General features: G+C 44.6%; 2 protein-coding genes across 2 annotated transcripts; both read left to right on the top strand.

Annotated features, from left to right (window-relative positions):
• The first annotated feature begins 1,511 nt into the window (after nucleotides 1–1,511).
• On the top strand, nucleotides 1,512–4,280 carry ccnb2 (cyclin B2). The gene is made up of 8 exons (XM_084541108.1): nucleotides 1,512–1,615; nucleotides 1,773–1,880; nucleotides 2,174–2,464; nucleotides 2,548–2,706; nucleotides 2,777–3,013; nucleotides 3,137–3,277; nucleotides 3,366–3,476; nucleotides 3,551–4,280. Exons 1-8 carry the CDS (start codon nucleotides 1,589–1,591, stop codon nucleotides 3,659–3,661), a joined length of 1,185 nt encoding a protein of 394 aa, XP_084397234.1. The 5' UTR covers nucleotides 1,512–1,588; the 3' UTR covers nucleotides 3,662–4,280.
• Nucleotides 4,281–4,776: 496 nt separating this feature from the next.
• Nucleotides 4,777–19,499, top strand: LOC311485588 (CD82 antigen-like). The gene is made up of 9 exons (XM_084541113.1): nucleotides 4,777–5,022; nucleotides 10,996–11,092; nucleotides 12,205–12,277; nucleotides 14,998–15,119; nucleotides 15,539–15,613; nucleotides 17,112–17,210; nucleotides 17,753–17,929; nucleotides 18,048–18,131; nucleotides 18,590–19,499. Exons 2-9 carry the CDS (start codon nucleotides 11,030–11,032, stop codon nucleotides 18,665–18,667), a joined length of 771 nt encoding a protein of 256 aa, XP_084397239.1. The 5' UTR covers nucleotides 4,777–5,022; nucleotides 10,996–11,029; the 3' UTR covers nucleotides 18,668–19,499.
• Nucleotides 19,500–19,640: the final 141 nt, after the last annotated feature.

Raw genomic sequence — 19,640 nt, forward strand, 5'->3', positions numbered from 1 at the left:
TCCAGGAGCACATAAACTTTCCGACAGCGTTAGGTGCCTTAAAGAGCGTCCGGACACATTTAGACCAAACTCGACCATTTGCTTCTGCTTGGCCCCTGGCCCTCCTCGGCCCTCGGCCCCCGGCCCCCGGCCCCTGGCCCTCCTCGGCCCTCGGCCCTCGGCCCCTGGCCCTCCTCGGCCCCCGGCCCCCGGCCCCCGGGCCCTCAGCCCCCAGTCCTCGGCCCCCGGCCCCCGGCCCCCGGCCCTCGGCCCCAGTCCTCCTGTAGATTATTTTACTGGTGTGGAAGGAACAGACCAAGGGATCAACTGAGACTGAACGTTAGCGCCTGTTTTCTTGTGTTTCTAGCACTGTTCACATCACCAGCAGCTAATCAGTGTTCTGACCCGGTCCGGTCCAGCCCGGCCCGGTCTAGCCCGGTCCCGGTCCGGCCTCCATCCCCTCGCTGTAGACTCTTCCAGGTGTAGCGTCTGTGTGCTCTTTGTCACGATTTCCAGTTGATTCAAAAAGAGAAAAAACAAAAACACAAATGTGAATAGTGTGCGGACATGTTAGCGTGTTGCGTGGGTAGCGGGGAAACATGTAAAGAGAATTAAAAGTGGGCAGTGCATATATTGTCCAATATGTAAATCATGTGAACACATCTTGTACTTATTTAACAGTTTTGAATACTTGAAGACTATATAAAGTTTCTTTGTGACTCTTCTGGGGCTTCGTTCCTTCTTTTATTTTCCCTCTTGGTCGATTTTAATCCAGTTAAAGTCGTCATGAAGGATTTACTGACTCTACTAGGTGAGTCTGCTCAGGTGAGTCCAGGTAGGAGGAAGAGGAAGAAGATGGTCATCAGTCCACATGAGACATGTCAGGACAATCAGCCATAACATTATGACCATCCTTTAAGTACTGCATGACTTTTTATTGACAAGTCCAGACGGCAACTACAAGCTAGACAAAAACTACAAATAATAAAATATCTAAAATACAAAAAAATAAATAAAATGAAGTGAAAAATAAAGGAATATAAAACCTAAACTTGGTGTATTTTATTACAATAATTCACTTCTTACTTGTTATAATCAGGATTAAACAAGGAGGAAACAGTAAATAAAAGGAATTTGTGTCTTGAGAAAACTTTATTTAAACCTGTTTAGAGAATTTGTGTTTTTATATAATTAGGATTTTAAATGAGATAATTTTTTTAAAATTTGAAAATTGTGGTAAATCTAAATCTAAAAGTAAAAGGAATAAATATATTCTAGAATATAAAAATATTCTACTTTTTCTAAAATAATTTTATAAGATAATAATCGTGTTAAATAATTTATTTTTTCTCTGTTTTGGTAACGACTCCGTTTCTGTTTATTTAAATACCAGAGTTTAACCTTTGACCCGGACTCATCAGCCAATCAGCAGCGCCCATCATTCAACGGCATCCAATCAGGTTTCGTGCTGCGCTATTTGAAAGCAGCTCGTCTCCGTGTTTACCTGCAGTGTTCACGGTAACTTGTCGGTAACCGGCGCCGCTTCGTGTATCAAACCAACCACCGCGCGCTGTCTTTACGTTTTTATCTCGCTGTCGCCGCCGTTAACATGTCGTCTGTGGAAGTCCGCGCCGCGGTGAGTCAGCACTTTAGTTCGCTTTAGCTGTTTGTGGAGCGGCTGCTGTTAGCTTCGGCGGCTAGCCAGCATGCTAACACTAGCCCAGCTCGTTGGGGGGGTCTGTCTCCAGCTTCTCCGCCGCGTTTCACGCTTCTATCTCCGGTCTCTGTTCCAGCTGCTTCCCGCCGGAGAGAACCCGCTGAAGAAGAGTAAAAGCACCGCAGCGGCACCGAGGAGAGCCGCTCTGGGAGAGATCAGCAACTTCCACCAGGCTAATGCTAAGGTAACAAGATGGCGGAGCAGGTGGGCTCCTCAGGGGGTCACGTGATGAAGCTAAAGGCTCCAGGTAGCCTCGAGGTCTGTTCGTTTCATTAAAGCTTTTTATCTCGTCTCGTTTCTTAATAACATTTTCTTTCTTTGGAGTCACGTGATGAAGCTAAAGGTTGCGTCCAGGCTGCTGCTCTTTAGTTTTAGCTTCATTAGCTTCATTAGCTCCACTGAAGCTCCTCCCTCCTCCACATGGTGGCGCTCCTGAGCTCTGACCCCGAACCCTCTCGTGTCCGACTCCTTCCTCAGCGACCTGGACCGACCAAAGCAGCAGCAGCAGCCGTCAAACCGTCCTGTGTCTCCAGACCCAAACCAGCCGTGATGCCGGTCTTGGCTCCTGTGGCTCCTGTGGTCCAGGTCCGAGCTCCGGTTCCGGAGGTCGACGTGTCCATGAAGGAGGAAGAGGAGGAGGAGGAGCTGTGCCAGGCTTTCTCTGAGGCGCTCCTCAGCGTTCAGGACGTGGACGAGCAGGACGCTGACCTGCCTCAGCTCTGCTCTCAATACGTCAAAGATATCTACAACTATCTTCACGTCCTGGAGGTAACGTCGTCCTCGTCCCCCAGCTCGTCCTCGTCCTCCCCCTCTCTGGTCGTCTCATCACAGCGTCTCCTCCTCCTCCTCAGGTGCAGCAGGCCGTCCGAGCCGACTACATGCAGGGCTACGAGATCAACGAGAGGATGCGGGCGCTCCTGGTGGACTGGCTGGTCCAGGTCCACTCCAGGTTCCAGCTGCTGCAGGAGACTCTGTTCCTCACCGTGGCCGTCCTGGACCGCTTCCTCCAGGTCAGTAGGGTCTGACTCCGTCTCGCCGTCCCCTCCTTCCGTCCCTCCTTTAATTCTTCCTGTGCTCCAGGTCCAGCCGGTGTCCAGGAGGAAGCTGCAGCTGGTGGGCGTCACCTCGATGCTGGTGGCCTGTAAGTACGAGGAGATGTTTGCCCCGGAGGTCGGAGACTTCGCCTACATCACCGACAACGCCTTCACCAAGTCTCAGATCCTGGAGATGGAGCAGCTGCTGCTGAGGAAACTCAACTTCCAGCTGGGACGTCCTCTCCCGCTGCACTTCCTCCGGCGGGCTTCCAAGGTGGCCAACGTGAGTGAAGGAGGAGTCACGACGTAGACGCTCGCTTTAATGAGGCGACTCTTAGAGAAGCTGTTAAATCAGACGCCGGCCCTTTAAACGACTCGTCTTGTAACGTGTGTGTTGGTGTTTCAGGCTGACGTAGAGAGACACACTCTGGCCAAGTACCTGATGGAGCTGACCCTCCTCGACTACAACATGGTTCACTATCGGCCCTCAGAGATCGCCGCCGCCGCCCTGTGTCTGTCCCAGCTGCTGCTGGACGCTCTGCCCTGGGTCAGTTTGACTCGGGGTTCATTGACGTCTCTTTGCTGCTTCAGGACGTCTCTTTAACTGATGTCTCTCTCTCTCTCTGTCCCGTCAGTCGCCCACTCAGCAGCACTACTCCACCTACAGCCAGGCCCACCTGACGCCCATCATGCAGCACATGGCCAAGAACCAGGTGATGCTGAACGAGGGGAAGACCAAGTTCCTGGTGAGTCTCTGAACGACGTGAGACGAGGACTTGTGTCCTCGGACCGACTCTAACGTCCCGTCTTGTCTCTGCAGGCCGTCAGGAACAAGTACTCCAGCAGCAAGCTGATGAAGATCAGCCTCATCCCTCAGCTCAAGTCCTCGACCCTCAAGAACCTGGCGGCCCCTCTGCTCAGCGACCCCTGAGGGCCCCGACCCCTGAGGGCCCCGACCCCTGAGGGCTGACCTCCTCTCCAGACGACCTCTCACTCGCACTTTATTTTAGATGGACTACGACCTGTGGACAGACTTCACCAGTTCTTAATAAAATGTTTTTATAGTTTTTCATTCAGGCCTCGTTTCTTTCACGACAGTAATTTATTTAAACTCTTCAGTTCAGAGGCAACGTCACAGATTAAACTGTCCTTCATGTTAAAAACATCTGAGATTTAAAGTAACTGAAGAGTGGAGTTGTTCTCATGTTGGAGTGAAAGAGGTCCCAGATGACCCTGGCTCTGAGTCAGAGGTCAAAGGTCGACCTTCAGCTCTGCAGCGTGACGTCATGGTGAACGCTGCAGAATGACACCAGCTAGTGACTGTGAACGCAGCTCAGTCTGAATGAAGAGAGAAGAGAGACCAGCTTTGTCCTGTCAGACCCTGACCTCACCCCCTCACCCTCCTCATCCTCACCCTCCATCAGCTCTGAAACGCTGACGTCACGCCTCGGTGTCGACTGTAAATAAAGTCTCCAGTTAAATATGTTGACCTGTGAATATTATGATCAAATGTTGAAATAAAATGGTTCATGTTCAGATGAAGACGTGTTGATTTGTGTCCTGTGTTTACTGATGAGTTAAATAAAACAGATGAAGAATACTACAAATACTTAAATCAGTAAACATGAATAAAATACATCTATAGGAAAAAATACCTTCTATTTAGAATCATTTGTAAAAATAACATGAAATTAAGATTAAAAGTAAAGAATGATATAAAATATTTAAAGAAATAAAACTGATATGAAAGTCAAAAATACAGCCCTCTGTATAAAACTGATATTAACACTAAAACAAATACTGTTCATAGAATATTTAAATAAATAAAAAATTAAATGAACAGTAAAAAACGTAATAAAGTCCTTGGTATTAAATGTTTGAATAAATGAATAAACCATAAACCTTTTTATTGTTTAAATCAATCGTTAAATAAAAAATGAAATAAATAAAATCGACTCAAAAGGAAAAAAATAAAGTCTTTATATTGATCAAATATCTAGAAATATAAAAAAATATAAAGTGGCAGTCCTCTCATCCGGGTACTTCTTTTAACTTGTAGTTCCAGTCTCGGCCACACGGTGGAGACACCAGGACTGTCCCTCCTCCTCCTCCTCCTCCTCAGTCTTCGTCTCAGTCTCGTTGCTGCCGCGTTGTTGTTCCAGTCGATCCGGAGTTCGGTCCGAGCAGAGACCCCTGTAGACCCGCAGAGACCCGCAGTCCCCCACAGACCCGCAGAGACCCGCAGAGACCAGCAGAGAGGAGACCTGTCCCCGCAGCTCAGCGCAGAACCAGGTGAGACAGAAACGGCTCCGAGAGTCTGAGAAGCTTCAGGTTAATGGACACGAAGAGAAAGAGAAAGAGAGAGAAAGAGTCCAGTCTGAGTCCAGTCTGGGTCTGAGTCTGAGTCTGAGTCTGGGTCTGAGACCAGTCTGGGTCTGAGTCTGAGTCTGGGTCTGAGTCTGAGTCCAGTCTGAGTCTGAGTCTGAGTCCAGTCTGGGTCTGGGTCTGAGTCTGAGTCTCATCATTAATTAATCATCAGTAATAATCTCAGTTCACCTGCTGCTGCTCTCACTCACCTGGAATCTAAAATCCCGTGTTTTCTGAATGGACTCTGGTGCAGCCAGAAAGTTGATTTACTGATTTTAAAGCAGAGACAGAAGAAGCTCCAGGTCTGTTGCTCTGAACGTTTAAATCATAAACAGAACTTTAGTTTGTTCTAGAAAAGCTTTTAGATTTTCTCCTGAATGTATTTTCATAAAAGTGAAAATAAAAGTGTGAACTGTGACCTCATAAAAACCTGGAGATAACAAACAGGCACGGCAGGACAACCTTTTGCTTTCTGTTACTGAAACGAAACATTAACACCTCAGTTAATCAGAATGACAGTCCTCCTGATGGTGGTAACCACGGTAACCGTTACTAATCAGCATCAGGTGAGGGACAGAGACATGGAGGTAAAGACAAGATGAACCAAGATGGAATCTATGTGGACAGAGACCATGGAGGAGGACATGGAGGAGGAGGACATGGAGGAGGACATAGATGAAGAGGACATAGAGGAGGAGGACATAGAGGAGGACATAGAGGAGGAGGACATAGAGGAGGACATAGATGAGGACATAGAGGAGGACATAGAGGAGGAGGACATAGAGGAGGACATAGAGGAGGACATAGAGGAGGAGGACATAGAGGAGGACATAGAGGAGGAGGACATAGAGGAGGACATAGAGGAGGACATAGAGGAGGACATAGAGGAGGAGGACATAGAGGAGGACATAGAGGAGGAGGACATAGAGGAGGACATAGAGGAGGAGGACATAGAGGAGGAGGACATAGAGGAGGACATAGAGGAGGAGGACATAGAGGAGGACGTAGAGGAGGACATAGAGGAGGACATAGTGGTCCTAGTTCTTCTATTTCCTCCAGATTTAATGTTTCACTGCAGCAGAATTCATCTGATTGTTGGTGTTTTTCTGAAAACCACAAAAGAAAAGTTGGGAAGAAAATCCTCCTCCTCCTCCTCCTCCTCCTCCTCCTCCTCCTTCTTCTTCTTCTTCGTCTTCTTCTTCTTCTTCTTCTTCTGTTCTATTTCCAGTAGACGTGCTGCTCGTCTTCATCAGTCAAAGTCTTGTTGCTGGTTTAGTTTCATTCTAGAGTCTGAACCTGTTCGACCTGTTCAGCCTGAAGCTAAGTGATGTCTTCAATGAGGAAACACATGTTTGTTGCTAAAGTCATGAGAACGAAGCTTTAGGCAACTGTTATTGTCTTGTTAGCATGCTAAGTGCTAACTGTTAGCATGCTAACTGCTAACTGTTAGCATGCTAACAACCAGGTAACTTAGTGTAGTAAAGTTTATCTGGAGTCTCTGTTGGGAACTGATTCTTGCGCGTGTGGGCGGGGCTTAATGTGGTGATGGACAGGAGAGTAACAGGAGTCACACATGGAGACGTCTTCTTCTTCTTAAAGTAAATTACAGATTAGATATAAACTAGTATGAATAAAATAATACTATGTGGTTGCCAAAATAATAGGAACATGTGTCAGTAGAGTCGTACTACAGGCCAGGTGAACTCTGGGATTCCTCCAGGTGTTTCTGTGTTGTGGGCGTCGACCGTTCTGGCCTGAACACGCCTGACACCTGGGGGCGTCGCCATGGTAACCAGCCACGGCCTGTCAGACCGGTTCAGAGGATCATCACCTTCTTCACCTGTTACTCCTCCTTCCTCCTCTCACTAATCCTCCTCTTCATCTTCATCTTCATCTTCCTCCTCCTCCTCCTCCTCTTCCTCCTCCTCCTCCTCCTCCTCCTCCTCCTCCTCCTCTTCATCCTCCTCCTCCTCCTCCTCCTCCTCTCGTATTTCCAGCAGATTCTCCTTCTTTAAAGGTGTTGAGGCGTGGAGCTGCTCAGGTTTCCATCTTTTGTCGCTGCAGAGAAAAGTAGTGTTTGAAAGACGCCATTGTTCAGAGGGGGAGGATGGGGGGGTGGGGGGTTATCAGGTGGGAGGAGGAGGAGGAGGAAGATGAAGAGGAGCAGCAGTAGTAGTAGTAGTAGATGAATGAAACGGACCGAAACATAAAGTTTTTTGCTGAGCGCTGTCTCTTTAAGACAGAACAGACGAGTCTTTAATCGATAAACAAACCGAGTCTTTGTCTGGACTCTAATATGAGATTTAAATTTCACAGCTGTTTATGGAAACGAGGAAACAACGGAGCTGATTGTAGACGACGGACACAAAAACTAAATGTTCTGTCATATCAGTCACACTGAAACACGTTTAGATCGACACCGTGGCTTTGAGTCGGGTCTTTGTTGAGACCCTCAGAGACGTTTAGACCAAGTGATCCTCAGGAGACGACGTCTTTTAGCTCCTCTTAGCTTCCTGGCCTCTGAGGAATCCAGACTACTGCCTCCTGCTGGTGGGGAGCGTTATCAGTCACTCACCTGCGGTGCGTTCAAGTGCAACTCTTTGGTCCAGACCGTAGACTGTATGAATATAGACGGTGGAACAGCTCCTCTATAGTGAAGCCAAATCAAGTAGAGCTCCCCCTGGTGTCTGGCTGTAGTATAGGTCATAAGCTCCACCCCCTCCATGTTAGTGGGCGGAGCTTGGGCCAAACTAAAACACTAAAATACACGTCATATAATTTATTTTCAACGATGGTTTCTGTTATTTTAGGTCGTTAATATAATGTTGATGAATGTTCAAGAGTCAGTTTTCATTTTAATTATTTGACGCTACAGAAACAGGATGTGACATAATGGAGACTACCAGTTGCCATGCCAACATAAAGCGGTCCAGTGGGACTGTGAGAGTTGTAGGAAAACCTTTTAAAAACTAGTCCAGTGTATAATCCAACATCTCCTTGTACCAGGTGGAGGTAGAGCAGAGCGTAGTATTAATTAAACTAAAACATGAGTGAGTCTGGAGGAAGTGTGGGCGGGGCATCAATATCACGGCTCCACGTGGCTCCGCCCTCAGACCGTACTGATCAGACTCTGGATCCAAACTCACAAGATGGCGCCGCCCGTATCCCCGGGAACATAGAGTCAGTTTGACCAATGAGAGGAAGAGGAGACGTGGTGTCCATGTTTATATACAGACTATGTCCTCCTCCATGTCCTCCTCCATGTCCTCCTCCTCCATGTCCTCCTCCATGTCCTCCTCCATGTCCTCCTCCTCCATGTCCTCCTCCTCCATGTCCTCCTCCAGTCCTAAATGTGTAGAGTCTCAGAAGACGACCAAGATGTCTCCACGTCTCCATTGTCTCTGTCCACATGGACTCCATCTTGGTTCATCTTGTTTTCCTACCTCCATGTTTCTCACCTGGTTTTTAGTTTGAAGCTCAGACTCGAGGATAAAAACAACAGAATAAAGTTTTGTTTGTTCTCGTCTGAGCCTCAGGCCTCCTCCTCCTCCTCCTCCTCCTCCTCCTCCTCCTCCATGTCGTGGTGAAAGCAGTAATTTCATTTAATCCCATGTTTTGTTTAATTAGAGCCTGCAGGGTAACAGACATGCTGCGTTCAAGTGTTTTCTGTTGGTTTGAGCGTCAGACAGTGAAGTTTTTAGACCCTAGAGACTTTGTGGGACATTCACTGACTTCATAATGAGCTCCAGACATGATGCTATTTTTGAGACTTATTGACTGTAATTGAAACCTCATGTAAATCTCTATTCTTCCTCTTTTTCTTCTTCTTCTTTTTCTACTTTCTTTTTTTTTCACTTGGCAGCTTCAGCATGAGGCAGCAGCTCCGTGGCGTTTCTAAATTTAATTTTTTATTTTTTCAACCAGTGGGACGTCAGCGTCTCTGGAGGCAGCAGAAAGTCATGATTACAGTCGCTGATGACGTTGGCAGGCGAGCTAACGGCTAACTCGCTCTGTAGCCAACCTGCCTCCAGAAAGTTTCTCCTGAAGAGAAACAGTGTCCCTCTAATAGTAGTAATAGTAGCGCCTCCTAGCCTCCAGCTAACAGTAGCTCTTCCTAGCCTCCAGCTAACAGTGGCTCTTCCTAGCTTTCAGCTAACAGTAGCTCTTCCTAGCCTCCAGCTAACAGTAGCTCTTCCTAGCCTCCAGCTAACAGTGGCTCTTCCTAGTCTCAAGCTAACAGTAGCTCTTCCTAGCCTCCAGCTAACAGTAGCTCTATCTAGCCTCCAGCTAACAGTGGCTCTTCCTAGTCTCCAGCTAACAGTGGCTCTTCCTAGCCTCCAGCTAACAGTAGCTCTTCCTAGCCTCCAGCTAACAGTAGCTCTTCCTAGTCTCCAGCTAACAGTGGCTCTTCCTAGCCTCCAGCTAACAGTAGCTCTTCCTAGCCTCCAGCTAACAGTAGCTCTTCCTAGCATCCAAGCTAACAGTGGCTCTTCCTAGCCTCCAGCTAACAGTAGCTCTATCTAGCCTCCAGCTAACAGTGGTTCTTCCTAGCCTCCAATTAACAGTAGCTCTTACTAGCCTCCAGCTAACAGTAGCTCTATCTAGCCTCCAGCTAACAGTGGTTCTTCCTAGCCTCCAGCTAACAGTAGCTCTTACTAGCCTCCAGCTAACAGTGGTTCTTCCTAGCCTCCAATTAACAGTAGCTCTTCCTAGCCTCCAAGCTAACAGTAGCTCTATCTAGTCTCCAGCTAACAGTAGCTCTTCCTAGCCTCCAGCTAACAGTGGTTCTTCCTAGCCTCCAGTTAACAGTAGCTCTTCCTGGCCTTCAGCTAACAGTAGCTCTTCATAGCTTCTTAGCCATCCAGCCAGTTTTGTGATGTTAGCAGGCGAGCTAGCAGCTAACTCGTCCTGCAGGCAGCCTCCTGCTTCCATAAAGTTTCCATCTCTTTCTCACCATGTTTCCTCCTACAAACTGGAGCAGTCGTTGCTGTAACACTAACCTATTTACAGTGAGAGGAGAGAAAGTGGGTCGGCTGCAGGGTGGAAACATTGAGCCTCCATATTCCACCCAGATTTTTATAGATTTATTGGTTGGCTGCTGAGTGGTGGAGGCATTCAGGTCAGGATGGCGTTTCCATAAACAGGAAAATAATTATTCATGTTAAAATAATCAGTTAAATCATCATCTCCCCACAGATCAGGGCTGGTGGTAAAGTTAAGTTGTGTTTTAAACTCTCAGGTGAAGTAAGTGAACGCACCACCAGAGAACAAGCAGATAAACAGATTATTATTAATTAGATTTAATGTGAAACCGTGAAGAAGAACGTCAAGGAATACTGAGCAGATCACGTTTCAGCTTTTGTCACCCACGACCAGTAATTTAAGTAAATATTCGGAATTATTTAAAGCAAATACGACCTGAGATTGAATGTGCTTAAAACACACGGAATGAAAACATACTGTTAAAATGGTTTTATGATTTTATTAGACTTATATATATTTATTTTAAACAAAAACAGAAGACGATGTGTTGTGTCTATTTTCACTAAAAACAATATATATTAACTAATGTGTTCACACAGAGATAATCTGTGAATACTGTTTGACTGGTTCATGTTTGGTCGCTGTGAAATAAAAAGGATTTCTGTCATTTATTGGTGATTTATAGAATAAACATGAACTTGTAATCTGTTCTCCTGGATGATCCTGGTCGCTGGTTTCAGACGGAGCCTCTCAGATTGAGGCTGGGGGGTTTTTTCGGGGGTAATCCCTCAGATCTGACCCCCAGTCGTGATCATGATCCTCAGATTATCCTCAGAGGTCTGCGGTTCTTGGAGCATCTGTTGACACTGACTGAAGAGAATCCTGAGCTCAGATCTTTACTGTGACTCTTTACAGATCGATCATCTTCATCTTCATCATCACCATCATCATGGGGCAAGGCTGCAAGACGGCGAGCAAGTACTTCCTGTTCCTCTTCAACCTCATCTTCTTTGTGAGTATTTCACTCCTCGTCCGTCAGATTAGATTCTTTAATTCAGCTCTAAATAAAAACTAGAACGTCACCGTTAAACTTTGATCCAACGTTTTCAAGAAGATTCAAACTTTAACTCAGTGACACAGGTTGATCCAGTGGAACCAGGAGAGAGGTTCTATTTAAATTCTGGAAATCTGCTTGGTTTAGTTTTATAGTGCTAGCCATTAGTATCACCATTAGCATCACCATTAGCATCAGCTGTGGTCTGAGGTTTGGATCACTCCTATGGGACAGGTGAGATTGTTTGAGTAAATGTTTCCGTCCATTATGAAATAAAAGCTAAGAATGATCCACAGCAGAGACCGGGTTACATCCCATAATATAATGACATGAGCTGGTTTCCATGATCTAAATAAATAAAATGTGCTTTTTCAGGAAGTTTGTAGAATAAAAGTGTAATGAGAGCGTCTGTATCAGTGTCTTCATCTCCTCTAGTGGTGTCTCTGTGGTTTCAAGGTGACTTCCTGTTTGTTCTCTCTGTCTGACTTCTCATCAGCTGTTCTTTAAAGATATTCAGGAAACAGACGATGAATCTGATTGGACCAATCTCATCTCACCTTATGTCATATCTCAGATATCTCATCTCCTTTTATCTTAATTTGGTCCGATCCAGCGTCTCATGATCTCATCTCATCTAATTCTCCAGACATGTCCTGATGGTGATGAGTGTAAACATGAAAAGTGCCTGAAATGTTTGCGCAATATCTGTTACCACGACAACACAAGACTGTTGTCGTGGTAACAGATATTTGAGTGGATGTCGAAGCCCTGTTGATTCTTCGTGGTTTTTATTTAACAGTGTCGATTATAAAACGTACACCGTCATCTGAAACTTTGCAGCTGTTTTTAAAATCTTAAATCTGGTTTTAAAAGAACCGGAGGATAAGTGGTCGGGGTCTCCACGCTGTGAGTGATGCTCCAGATGTTTGACATTAGCTTTGCCAAAACACGTTGGCTAATACATAAACGCAGTTAGCAGCAGTGAAATATCATAACTCTGTCACTTTTAACGCAGAGTAAAGTTTATGTTTTCACGCCATCACTGACCACTTCCTGTGTTGGTCCTCCAGCTCTTCGGAGGCGTCATCATGGGCTTCGGACTGTGGCTCCTCCTGGACGACCAGAGCTTCATCGTCGTCCTGAGTGAGTTCCTGATTTCAGATTCTTTCATTTGGTTCAGTCTGAAACCTTCAGAGCACAAACACAATAAATGGCTGCTGTGTTTTACTGCAGCGAAGCGTTGACACTAATCCAACAGTAGACACATGTAGGTCAAAGCAATGATTAACGGACTGAAAACAGGCCGAGCTCTGGCTGCAGGCGGACGCCGTGTGTTTGTGACACAAAGGAAGAGGTGGCACGCATTATTCATTTTATTGTTTTACTCTTTGAGCTATAATTTACTGCAGATGAGTCGGACCACGGAGACGAGAACGTATGAATATATGGAAAGAGTTTCACAGAGAAACTAAAAGAAGTCTACAACGTGTAAACTCTGTCATGTAAATTAGGCAGTTTTTAAGTTTGATGCTATTACATGCTAAGCTAGCAGTAACATGGAGCTGCTGCACAAAGCTGCTTTGTTATCTGACATAAATAAGAAAGTAGCTGAACGCTGAGTGTGAGGAAAGAACTAGCTTAGCTGAGTTAGCTTAGCTTAAAGTATAGTAGCTGCAACAACTGCTTCAACAGGGTTTGATTCTAACGTGTTTGTTGACAGCAGACATTCCTCCATCTTGTTAATCATTCACAGTGACCCTGACAAAGGCCGTAAGCCGCCATGTGTTGTTGTTAGCGTGACGCTGAGGCCTCAGGTCCGTGTGTTCACAGTTAAACACACGTGTCCGACAGATTTCCTTCATTTCTTTGTCTGGATTTGGTTCTTTTCAGCTCTTTGTTCTCGTGGCTTCACTGAATCAGTCGCCTACTAAAGAGAACAGAGGTTTTAGAAAATGTTTGTCTGCTTTCCTATATAAATATATAAAAATGTGTATTTATGACAAAGTTCACATTTCCTGTATAATCGCTACAGGAAGTAGCCTGAACCCGTCCCTGTTGTCTCTGGTTCTGTGTCTACGGCTGCTTTGGAAACCAACGTACTGGATCATAGTTTATATTTATCACAAACTTCCTCCAAAAATAAGAAAAATATAGTCGAGGTGTTTTGTTCTGGTGGTTTGGGTTCATCTTCATGGTTAATGAAAGTCTGACGTTTGGTGGACCCATCCATCGACCTCCTCCTAGCACGTCTTTATGACTCTAGAACGTGTTTTACCTCTGTGTTTTTGTTTTACATTAAAATAAAAAGTAATATTCGAACAAAAAATATAAAATATTTTAATTTCATACTAATTAAGCTAAGCTAAGCTAACATAGCGTAGCTTAATCAGCTGACGTGGATGTAGCGTTAATGTTGGCGCCCTGTCAACAAGTTATCACTGCTAGCAGCTAATGCTAATGCTAATGCTTTTCAATGACCTCACCTGTGACCGTGTATTATTTATAAACTGTGATTATATTTGACATTTGTCTGTAGACTGAATCTAAACGATGACGTCTTAAATTTCTCTATGATTTAATAAAACTTCTTCAAAGTCCTGAAGGTTTAATAAGTTTCATTTAAATCGTTGTCACGGAGACGTAAAACGTGCAGTTTTGAAGCGGCTGTAATGTTGTTGCCGAGGGAACCTCCAGCAGAGCAGCGAAGAGACGAGTAGTGTCTGAGACAGAAAAGACACAGTGAGCGGGTGTAACGGCGAGAGACGAGAACGGCGAGCGTCACTGAGGACGTTTGTCTGTCGTGGCTCAGCAGGTGTCCTCCCTGGGACACTGGGCTCTTTCTGCTCCGTCCTCCATCAGCATGCATCACATCAGCCCAGTGCGCTCACCGCCTTACTCATCACTCCGCCGCCACCGGCCGCCTGAGCTGAGGCGACGCCGGCCGGCCGGAGGCGGCGTGAGTCCAGGGGTTTCATGGAGCCGGTGGATGTGGTCATATGACACAAACCACACAGAGCAGAGGGTCAAAGGTCAGCTTTGTGTCTGCGTCATAAACGAGACGTATTGATGCTCAATGGAACACTTTCTAAACCGAGCCGCGAGGGTGAATCAGTGAATCAGTGAATCAATGAATCAATGAATCACTGAGCTGCCTGGTGCCACATGAGTCAGACACGTTCAACGCTTTTCTGTTTAACAGCCACGTTTAGACATTTACCACAGCAGCAGGTCACAGCTAGAAGCTCAGACTCCAGGAATAGAGGCGGCGCCATCTTTGTTTGGATCATCCATCAGATCAACAACCTGAAGATACAGAAACCATCTTTGGGTCAGATTTATTTGACGTGTACTTTAGTGTTTGGGTTTGGTCCTAGTCCCACCCAGTAACAGTTCTAAAGGTAATGCTAACCACAGCTAAAGGTTGCTAACAACCGGAACGTTACTGGAAATCTATCTGGTTTAGTGTTAGAGGTGTATAGCGCTGACATGCTAGTATTGCCGTAGCATTGCCGTAAGCATCAACATTAGCATAGTGCCACCATTAGTGTCGCAATTAGCATCTACATTAGCATCACCTCTATTGTCACCGTTAGCTTTGCCTTTAGCATCTACTCTGTTGAGTTCTTTTTCCAGAAACAACTAATAAAGGACTAAACTCTGACCACCACCCAACAACCAGACTGAACTGTCTTTAATATTCCAGATACTCAGCTTTAATGTTTGTTTTCAGTCAACACGTCAACATATTCACTCGGTCGCTGTAGTCAAATAACTTTTTAAAGTCCAGGAAGAAGAAACCCAGCTCTAAACCAGTTATATCTGGTTAGCAGTGACTGACAGGCGTCTGTGTTGTTTCTCTGCAGACAACTCTTCCAGTGTGAAGGTGGCCTGCTACATCCTGATCGGAGTCGGGGCCTTCCTCATGCTCCTGGGTGTCCTCGGCTGCCTGGGCGCCATCTACGAGGTCCGCTGTCTGCTGGGCCTGGTGAGTGACGAGCTGTTGTGGGGGCGGGGCTTAATGTGGTGACGGACAGTAGTCGTACGCGTCATACGAGCGACGTAGCTGCCGTCTGTCGTGATGACGAAGGCTGTGAGCTTCAACACGTTTCTAATGAAGTTGTCGCTGGAGTCGTGGCCAATGTGGAACAACATGGAGGAAATCTGAATCTTCTTCTGGATTGTATAATGATGGTGGTATGTGATGATGTCCAGGAGAAATAAAATGTGTGTACGTTGCCTCCTGTAGTGGAATCAGTAGTAGTTTGTAGCCAGATTCTCTTTCAAGAGGTAAAAACCCAGAAATTAACCGAACTGGTTCCTGGTTAAATAAAGTTTTATTTTTAAGTGAAGCTTTGATCCTGAACCTTGTGTCTTACCCTCCTTCCTCCTCCTCCTCTTCCTCAGTACTTCGCCTGCCTCCTGCTGATCCTCATCGCTCAGATCACGGCCGGCGCCCTCATGTACTTCCAGAAACAAGAGGTGAGTGACATCATTGTACTTGTGACAATGACAATAAAGACCTGTTCTATTCTCTTTATTCTATTCTATCACTTCCTCTTCACATTCACACCGATCTTTAATTAAATATTCTAATGAATCAGAATCACGCTGGTTATTGTAGAGGCCTAGAGATCTCACCTCCTTTAGAAAATAAAACTGTAGATAAATATTCAGTCATGTCATATTTAGTTTTTAAAGTTGCTGCAAAATTCTTTCACTTCAAAGAATATTTATTTTAAGCTGATTGAGTCTGAATTAATTCATAAAAGACAACGACCACGTCTTTAACTTGAACATCTGACAGGTCATTTTAATGTTTTTACACTGAGTGGCCACTTCATTAGGTACACTAGTGAACAGGTGATGTTGAGCTGGTGTTGGTTCACCTGATGATCATTGTGGAGGAGGAGTTGGTGGTGCTGTTGTTTAGTCTAGCCCACTGACTACTACGTCAAAATATTAGGAACAGAATGAAAACCCAGTAGAATCAACATCTGAGTGATTAGAAACTAAAGCTGAACACTAGAACCTTCACAGAGACCAGATTAGAGCAGGACTGGTTTAACTGCTGTACCTAATGAAGTGGCCAGGGAGTGAACAGTTGTTTTCTCATCGTCTGATTGGTCAGACACGTACCTACATGTTATAACTCTTGTTAAATACCACAGTGTCACGTGATCAGCCTCAGACTGGTTTGGTGCGGAGGCGCCCCCTACTGAACCAGAACTAGAGAAATACAGAACAGCTGACTGGTCTGTTAACACCTGGTTTACTTCAGTTAAATATTATAACACATCAGTTTCACACACCTACTACTTTTCTCCACACACTGAAGATAGAGTTTGAATTTGAGCTTCAGTTTAAACGACGTATTTACACTCAGTCATAATAAAATGTTTACAGTGAATCAGTTCTACAGGTTGATGTAGAGTCGCTCTGTTTGACTCCAGAACCAGAACCTCTAGACGTCCCATGTGTCTATATCAACCAGTTTAATATTAAATGTCTCTGTTGGTTCACTAGAGAACCAGCTCTGATCATCTCTTCCATCAGCTCCAGTCCCAGATGAAGATCAGAGCGACGTCTTGTTGCCAGTGAAGAAGTATTTCCTGGTTTGTTGAGCAGAGAGTCAGCCAGGAGTCTTCCAGCTGTGTCTGCATAAATAATCAGAGTAGTTTGATATGAGGAGAAATTCCTCAGAGACGTGTTTATTGAATCTGGACATGACTCAGGATTAAACGTCTCCTCCTCCTCCTCCTCCTCCTCCTCCTCCTCCTGGTCCCTGATGCTTCTGATGAGCTGTGTTTTATTTCTAGTTTATGTTTCATCACAGACTCAGAATACTGGATAAAAAGTCACTTTTTAATCTAGACGTCAAGTAAAAAGTCTGAAACCTTTTTCAGTTCATCTCTTGGTGTCGTGTAGATTAAATGTCTCCACCGCCTCCTCATCTTCATCACAACCTTCTGTTTTTCAGTTAAATGGTGAGATGTCCAGAATCGTCACCAAGGTCCTGAACGACTACACCGGAAACAACTCCACCAAGGAGCAGGCCTGGGACTTCATCCAGAGGACGGTGGGTCGGACAGATCAGAGCCACGCTCTTAAAGCTCTGCCTCTGATCTCAGGAACGCAGACACAAAAAATATAAAATAAACACACCGGCCACTTCATTAGGTACACTAGTGGAACCAGTAGACCTCTAGATCTAGTCGCTATAAAGGCTTCAGTTAGTTTTTTAGAACTGAAACGTGTTCCTAATATTTTGACATAGCAGTCAGTGGCCTAGGCTAAATAACAGAAACACTTTAACAGCACTCTATCCTCCGCTATGATCATCCAGGTGAGCTCAACTCAACTCAACATTAATGTCCAGTTCATTAGGTACACTAGTGAAGTCGTTTTCATTTAAACAATAAAGGTCATTAGTTCTTATCATGGTGAATGCATCACATAAACCCAGTTGGGTGGATGTGCTAAAATAAACTCTTTATGATCATCCAGAAACCAGTTTCACCACTAAAAGGAATCATTTACCATCAAACGTCAACAGTGACAGTTTTAACTGAACATGTTCTGATAAAAGTTAAACGGTTCAGGTTAATTCTGTGTCTTCAGATGTCGTGCTGTGGATGGAGCAGCCATCGGGACTGGACCTCTAACATGATCATCGTCAACAGCTCCATGCTCCTGTTTCCCTGCTCCTGCCAGAACGCCACCATCCCCACCACCGCCGCCACGTCTGACAGCGGCTTCTGTGAGGCCCAGACGCCTGATTGGCCGGTGTACGACATGGTACGCTGCATTTATCTGAACTTCTTTATCATCTCTGGGCTGTTTCCTCAGTCACTGGTCTGGTCCGGTCTGGTCTGGTCTGGTCTAGTCTGATTTAATCTGGTCTGGTCTCTATCAGGGATGCTCGGCCAGTGTGGAGGACTGGCTCATCACCAACATCTGGGTCGTCCTGGGAATCTGCCTCGCTGTGGGTTTTATTGAGGTAAACTCTTTAACAGGTTATTGGAAAGAAGGATGGAGGAAGGAAGGATGGCAGGGAGCAAGGAAAGGGAACAAGGAAGGAAGGAATCTATGTTCTCTTTTCATTTCTTAATTTCCTACCAAATTTAAACATATTTCCATTAAACATGACATTTGCAGTAAACTTTATTTCGAGTTTTATTTCTGTTTAGTCTTTAAAGTTCAATAACACATCGTGTTTCTAGTGCATTAGATAAAATGATTTCTGAAGTCTGTTATTTAAAGGAAATATCCGATAAAAGACGTTAATACAAAGTTTGTTATGATGAAATGTGATTAAGAACTTCCCTGAGGAACGCCACATTCAATATCTGGTGTCATTTCTGATAAGATATATTATACAGATGGAGAATATTTATCATATATTAATAATATTGAGTTGTTTGAGGATATAAAAGGTTTGATTTTTGTCTTTGACAGCTGCTGGGGATGATCTTGTCCATCTGCCTGTGCAGAAACGTTCACACCGAGGAGTACAGCAAAGTCCCGAAGTACTAAAGCTCAGCGGAGGAAGTACAGCGACATTGCTCCAGCCATGTGGTGAAATTATGCAAATGATCCAAATGTAAAGTAATTTCTTCTTTATATTTTATTGAATTTGTCTTCTGAGGCTTTTATTATTGTTGGCCCAGTTTCTTTGAGCACTTTAGAAACCTTTTTAGTTCTGAGCTTCGAAGATGGGAGAAGATGGAAGAGTTGCTCTGTCGCTGACGTTTATCACGTCAAAGTTTTCCCTTTAAAATCTGAACATAAATTCAGTTTGTCGTCTGAAAGCTAAGATTTGGAAACTGGAACGTCCACCTGCTGGACGTGTTTTGGTTTTTATTTTTGATACACCAGTGTTCTGACTCTTTGTGAACAGTTTTTAGAACTTTGTAAATAATTTTAGTGATTATTTGTGTGGATTTGAATCCCAAATGTTTTACAGCCTCCAGTGTTTTATCTTTAGCAGCTGGTCTCTCTTTGACTTTCCTTTCATGGTTCTGGAAGTAATAGAAAAATAATGAGGTACTACTCACAGATGTCTTTATTTTAGCTTTAAGTTTAAAACCCAGTTTAACTCAGAGGTGTTTCTTTTAACCACGTTGACGGAGCAGATTATTTTAAAATGAGAACAATATTTTTGGGGAGATGCATCTTGATAAAAACACATTCTGTACGATTTAAACTTTGATGTGTTTTTATAGCGTTTTTCTTTCTATTTACATTTTCTATGTGTATTAACCTCATAGTGATGATAAGTGTACATCTGTTTATCTAAGTGTGAGTTCACAACGATCGTTCAGTTTCATTTGCCAATAAACTGATAATCTCTCTGTTTACAACTTTGTCCGAGGTCTTACGAATCTTTTTCCTTATTATTAAAAATAAAACCAAACTGTAGTGACTTCAGTTAGCTTGCTAGCTAGCTGCAGATACATGTGTAGCTAAAGCTAGTTCATGTTATCTGTTTTAATTCTGTCCTACCTCA

The sequence above is a fragment of the Chelon labrosus genome, assembly GCF_963514085.1.
Source record: "Chelon labrosus genome assembly, chromosome: 3".
Classification (NCBI taxonomy): Eukaryota; Metazoa; Chordata; class Actinopteri; order Mugiliformes; family Mugilidae; genus Chelon; species Chelon labrosus.

What these genes read in the sequence shown, in the direction of transcription:
- ccnb2 (XM_084541108.1), top strand. Translation starts at nt 1,589, where the DNA reads ATGTCGTCTGTGGAAGTCCGCGCCGCG. An exon ending in ACTATCTTCACGTCCTGGAG is followed by an intron (nt 2,465 to 2,547) that starts GTAACGTCGTCC and finishes CCTCCTCCTCAG; the next exon opens with GTGCAGCAGGCCGTCCGAGC. An exon ending in TGCTGGACGCTCTGCCCTGG is followed by an intron (nt 3,278 to 3,365) that starts GTCAGTTTGACT and finishes CTGTCCCGTCAG; the next exon opens with TCGCCCACTCAGCAGCACTA.
- LOC311485588 (XM_084541113.1), top strand. Translation starts at nt 11,030, where the DNA reads ATGGGGCAAGGCTGCAAGACGGCGAGCAAGTACTTCCTGTTCCTCTTC. An exon ending in TCTTCAACCTCATCTTCTTT is followed by an intron (nt 11,093 to 12,204) that starts GTGAGTATTTCA and finishes TTGGTCCTCCAG; the next exon opens with CTCTTCGGAGGCGTCATCAT. An exon ending in ATTGGCCGGTGTACGACATG is followed by an intron (nt 17,930 to 18,047) that starts GTACGCTGCATT and finishes GGTCTCTATCAG; the next exon opens with GGATGCTCGGCCAGTGTGGA.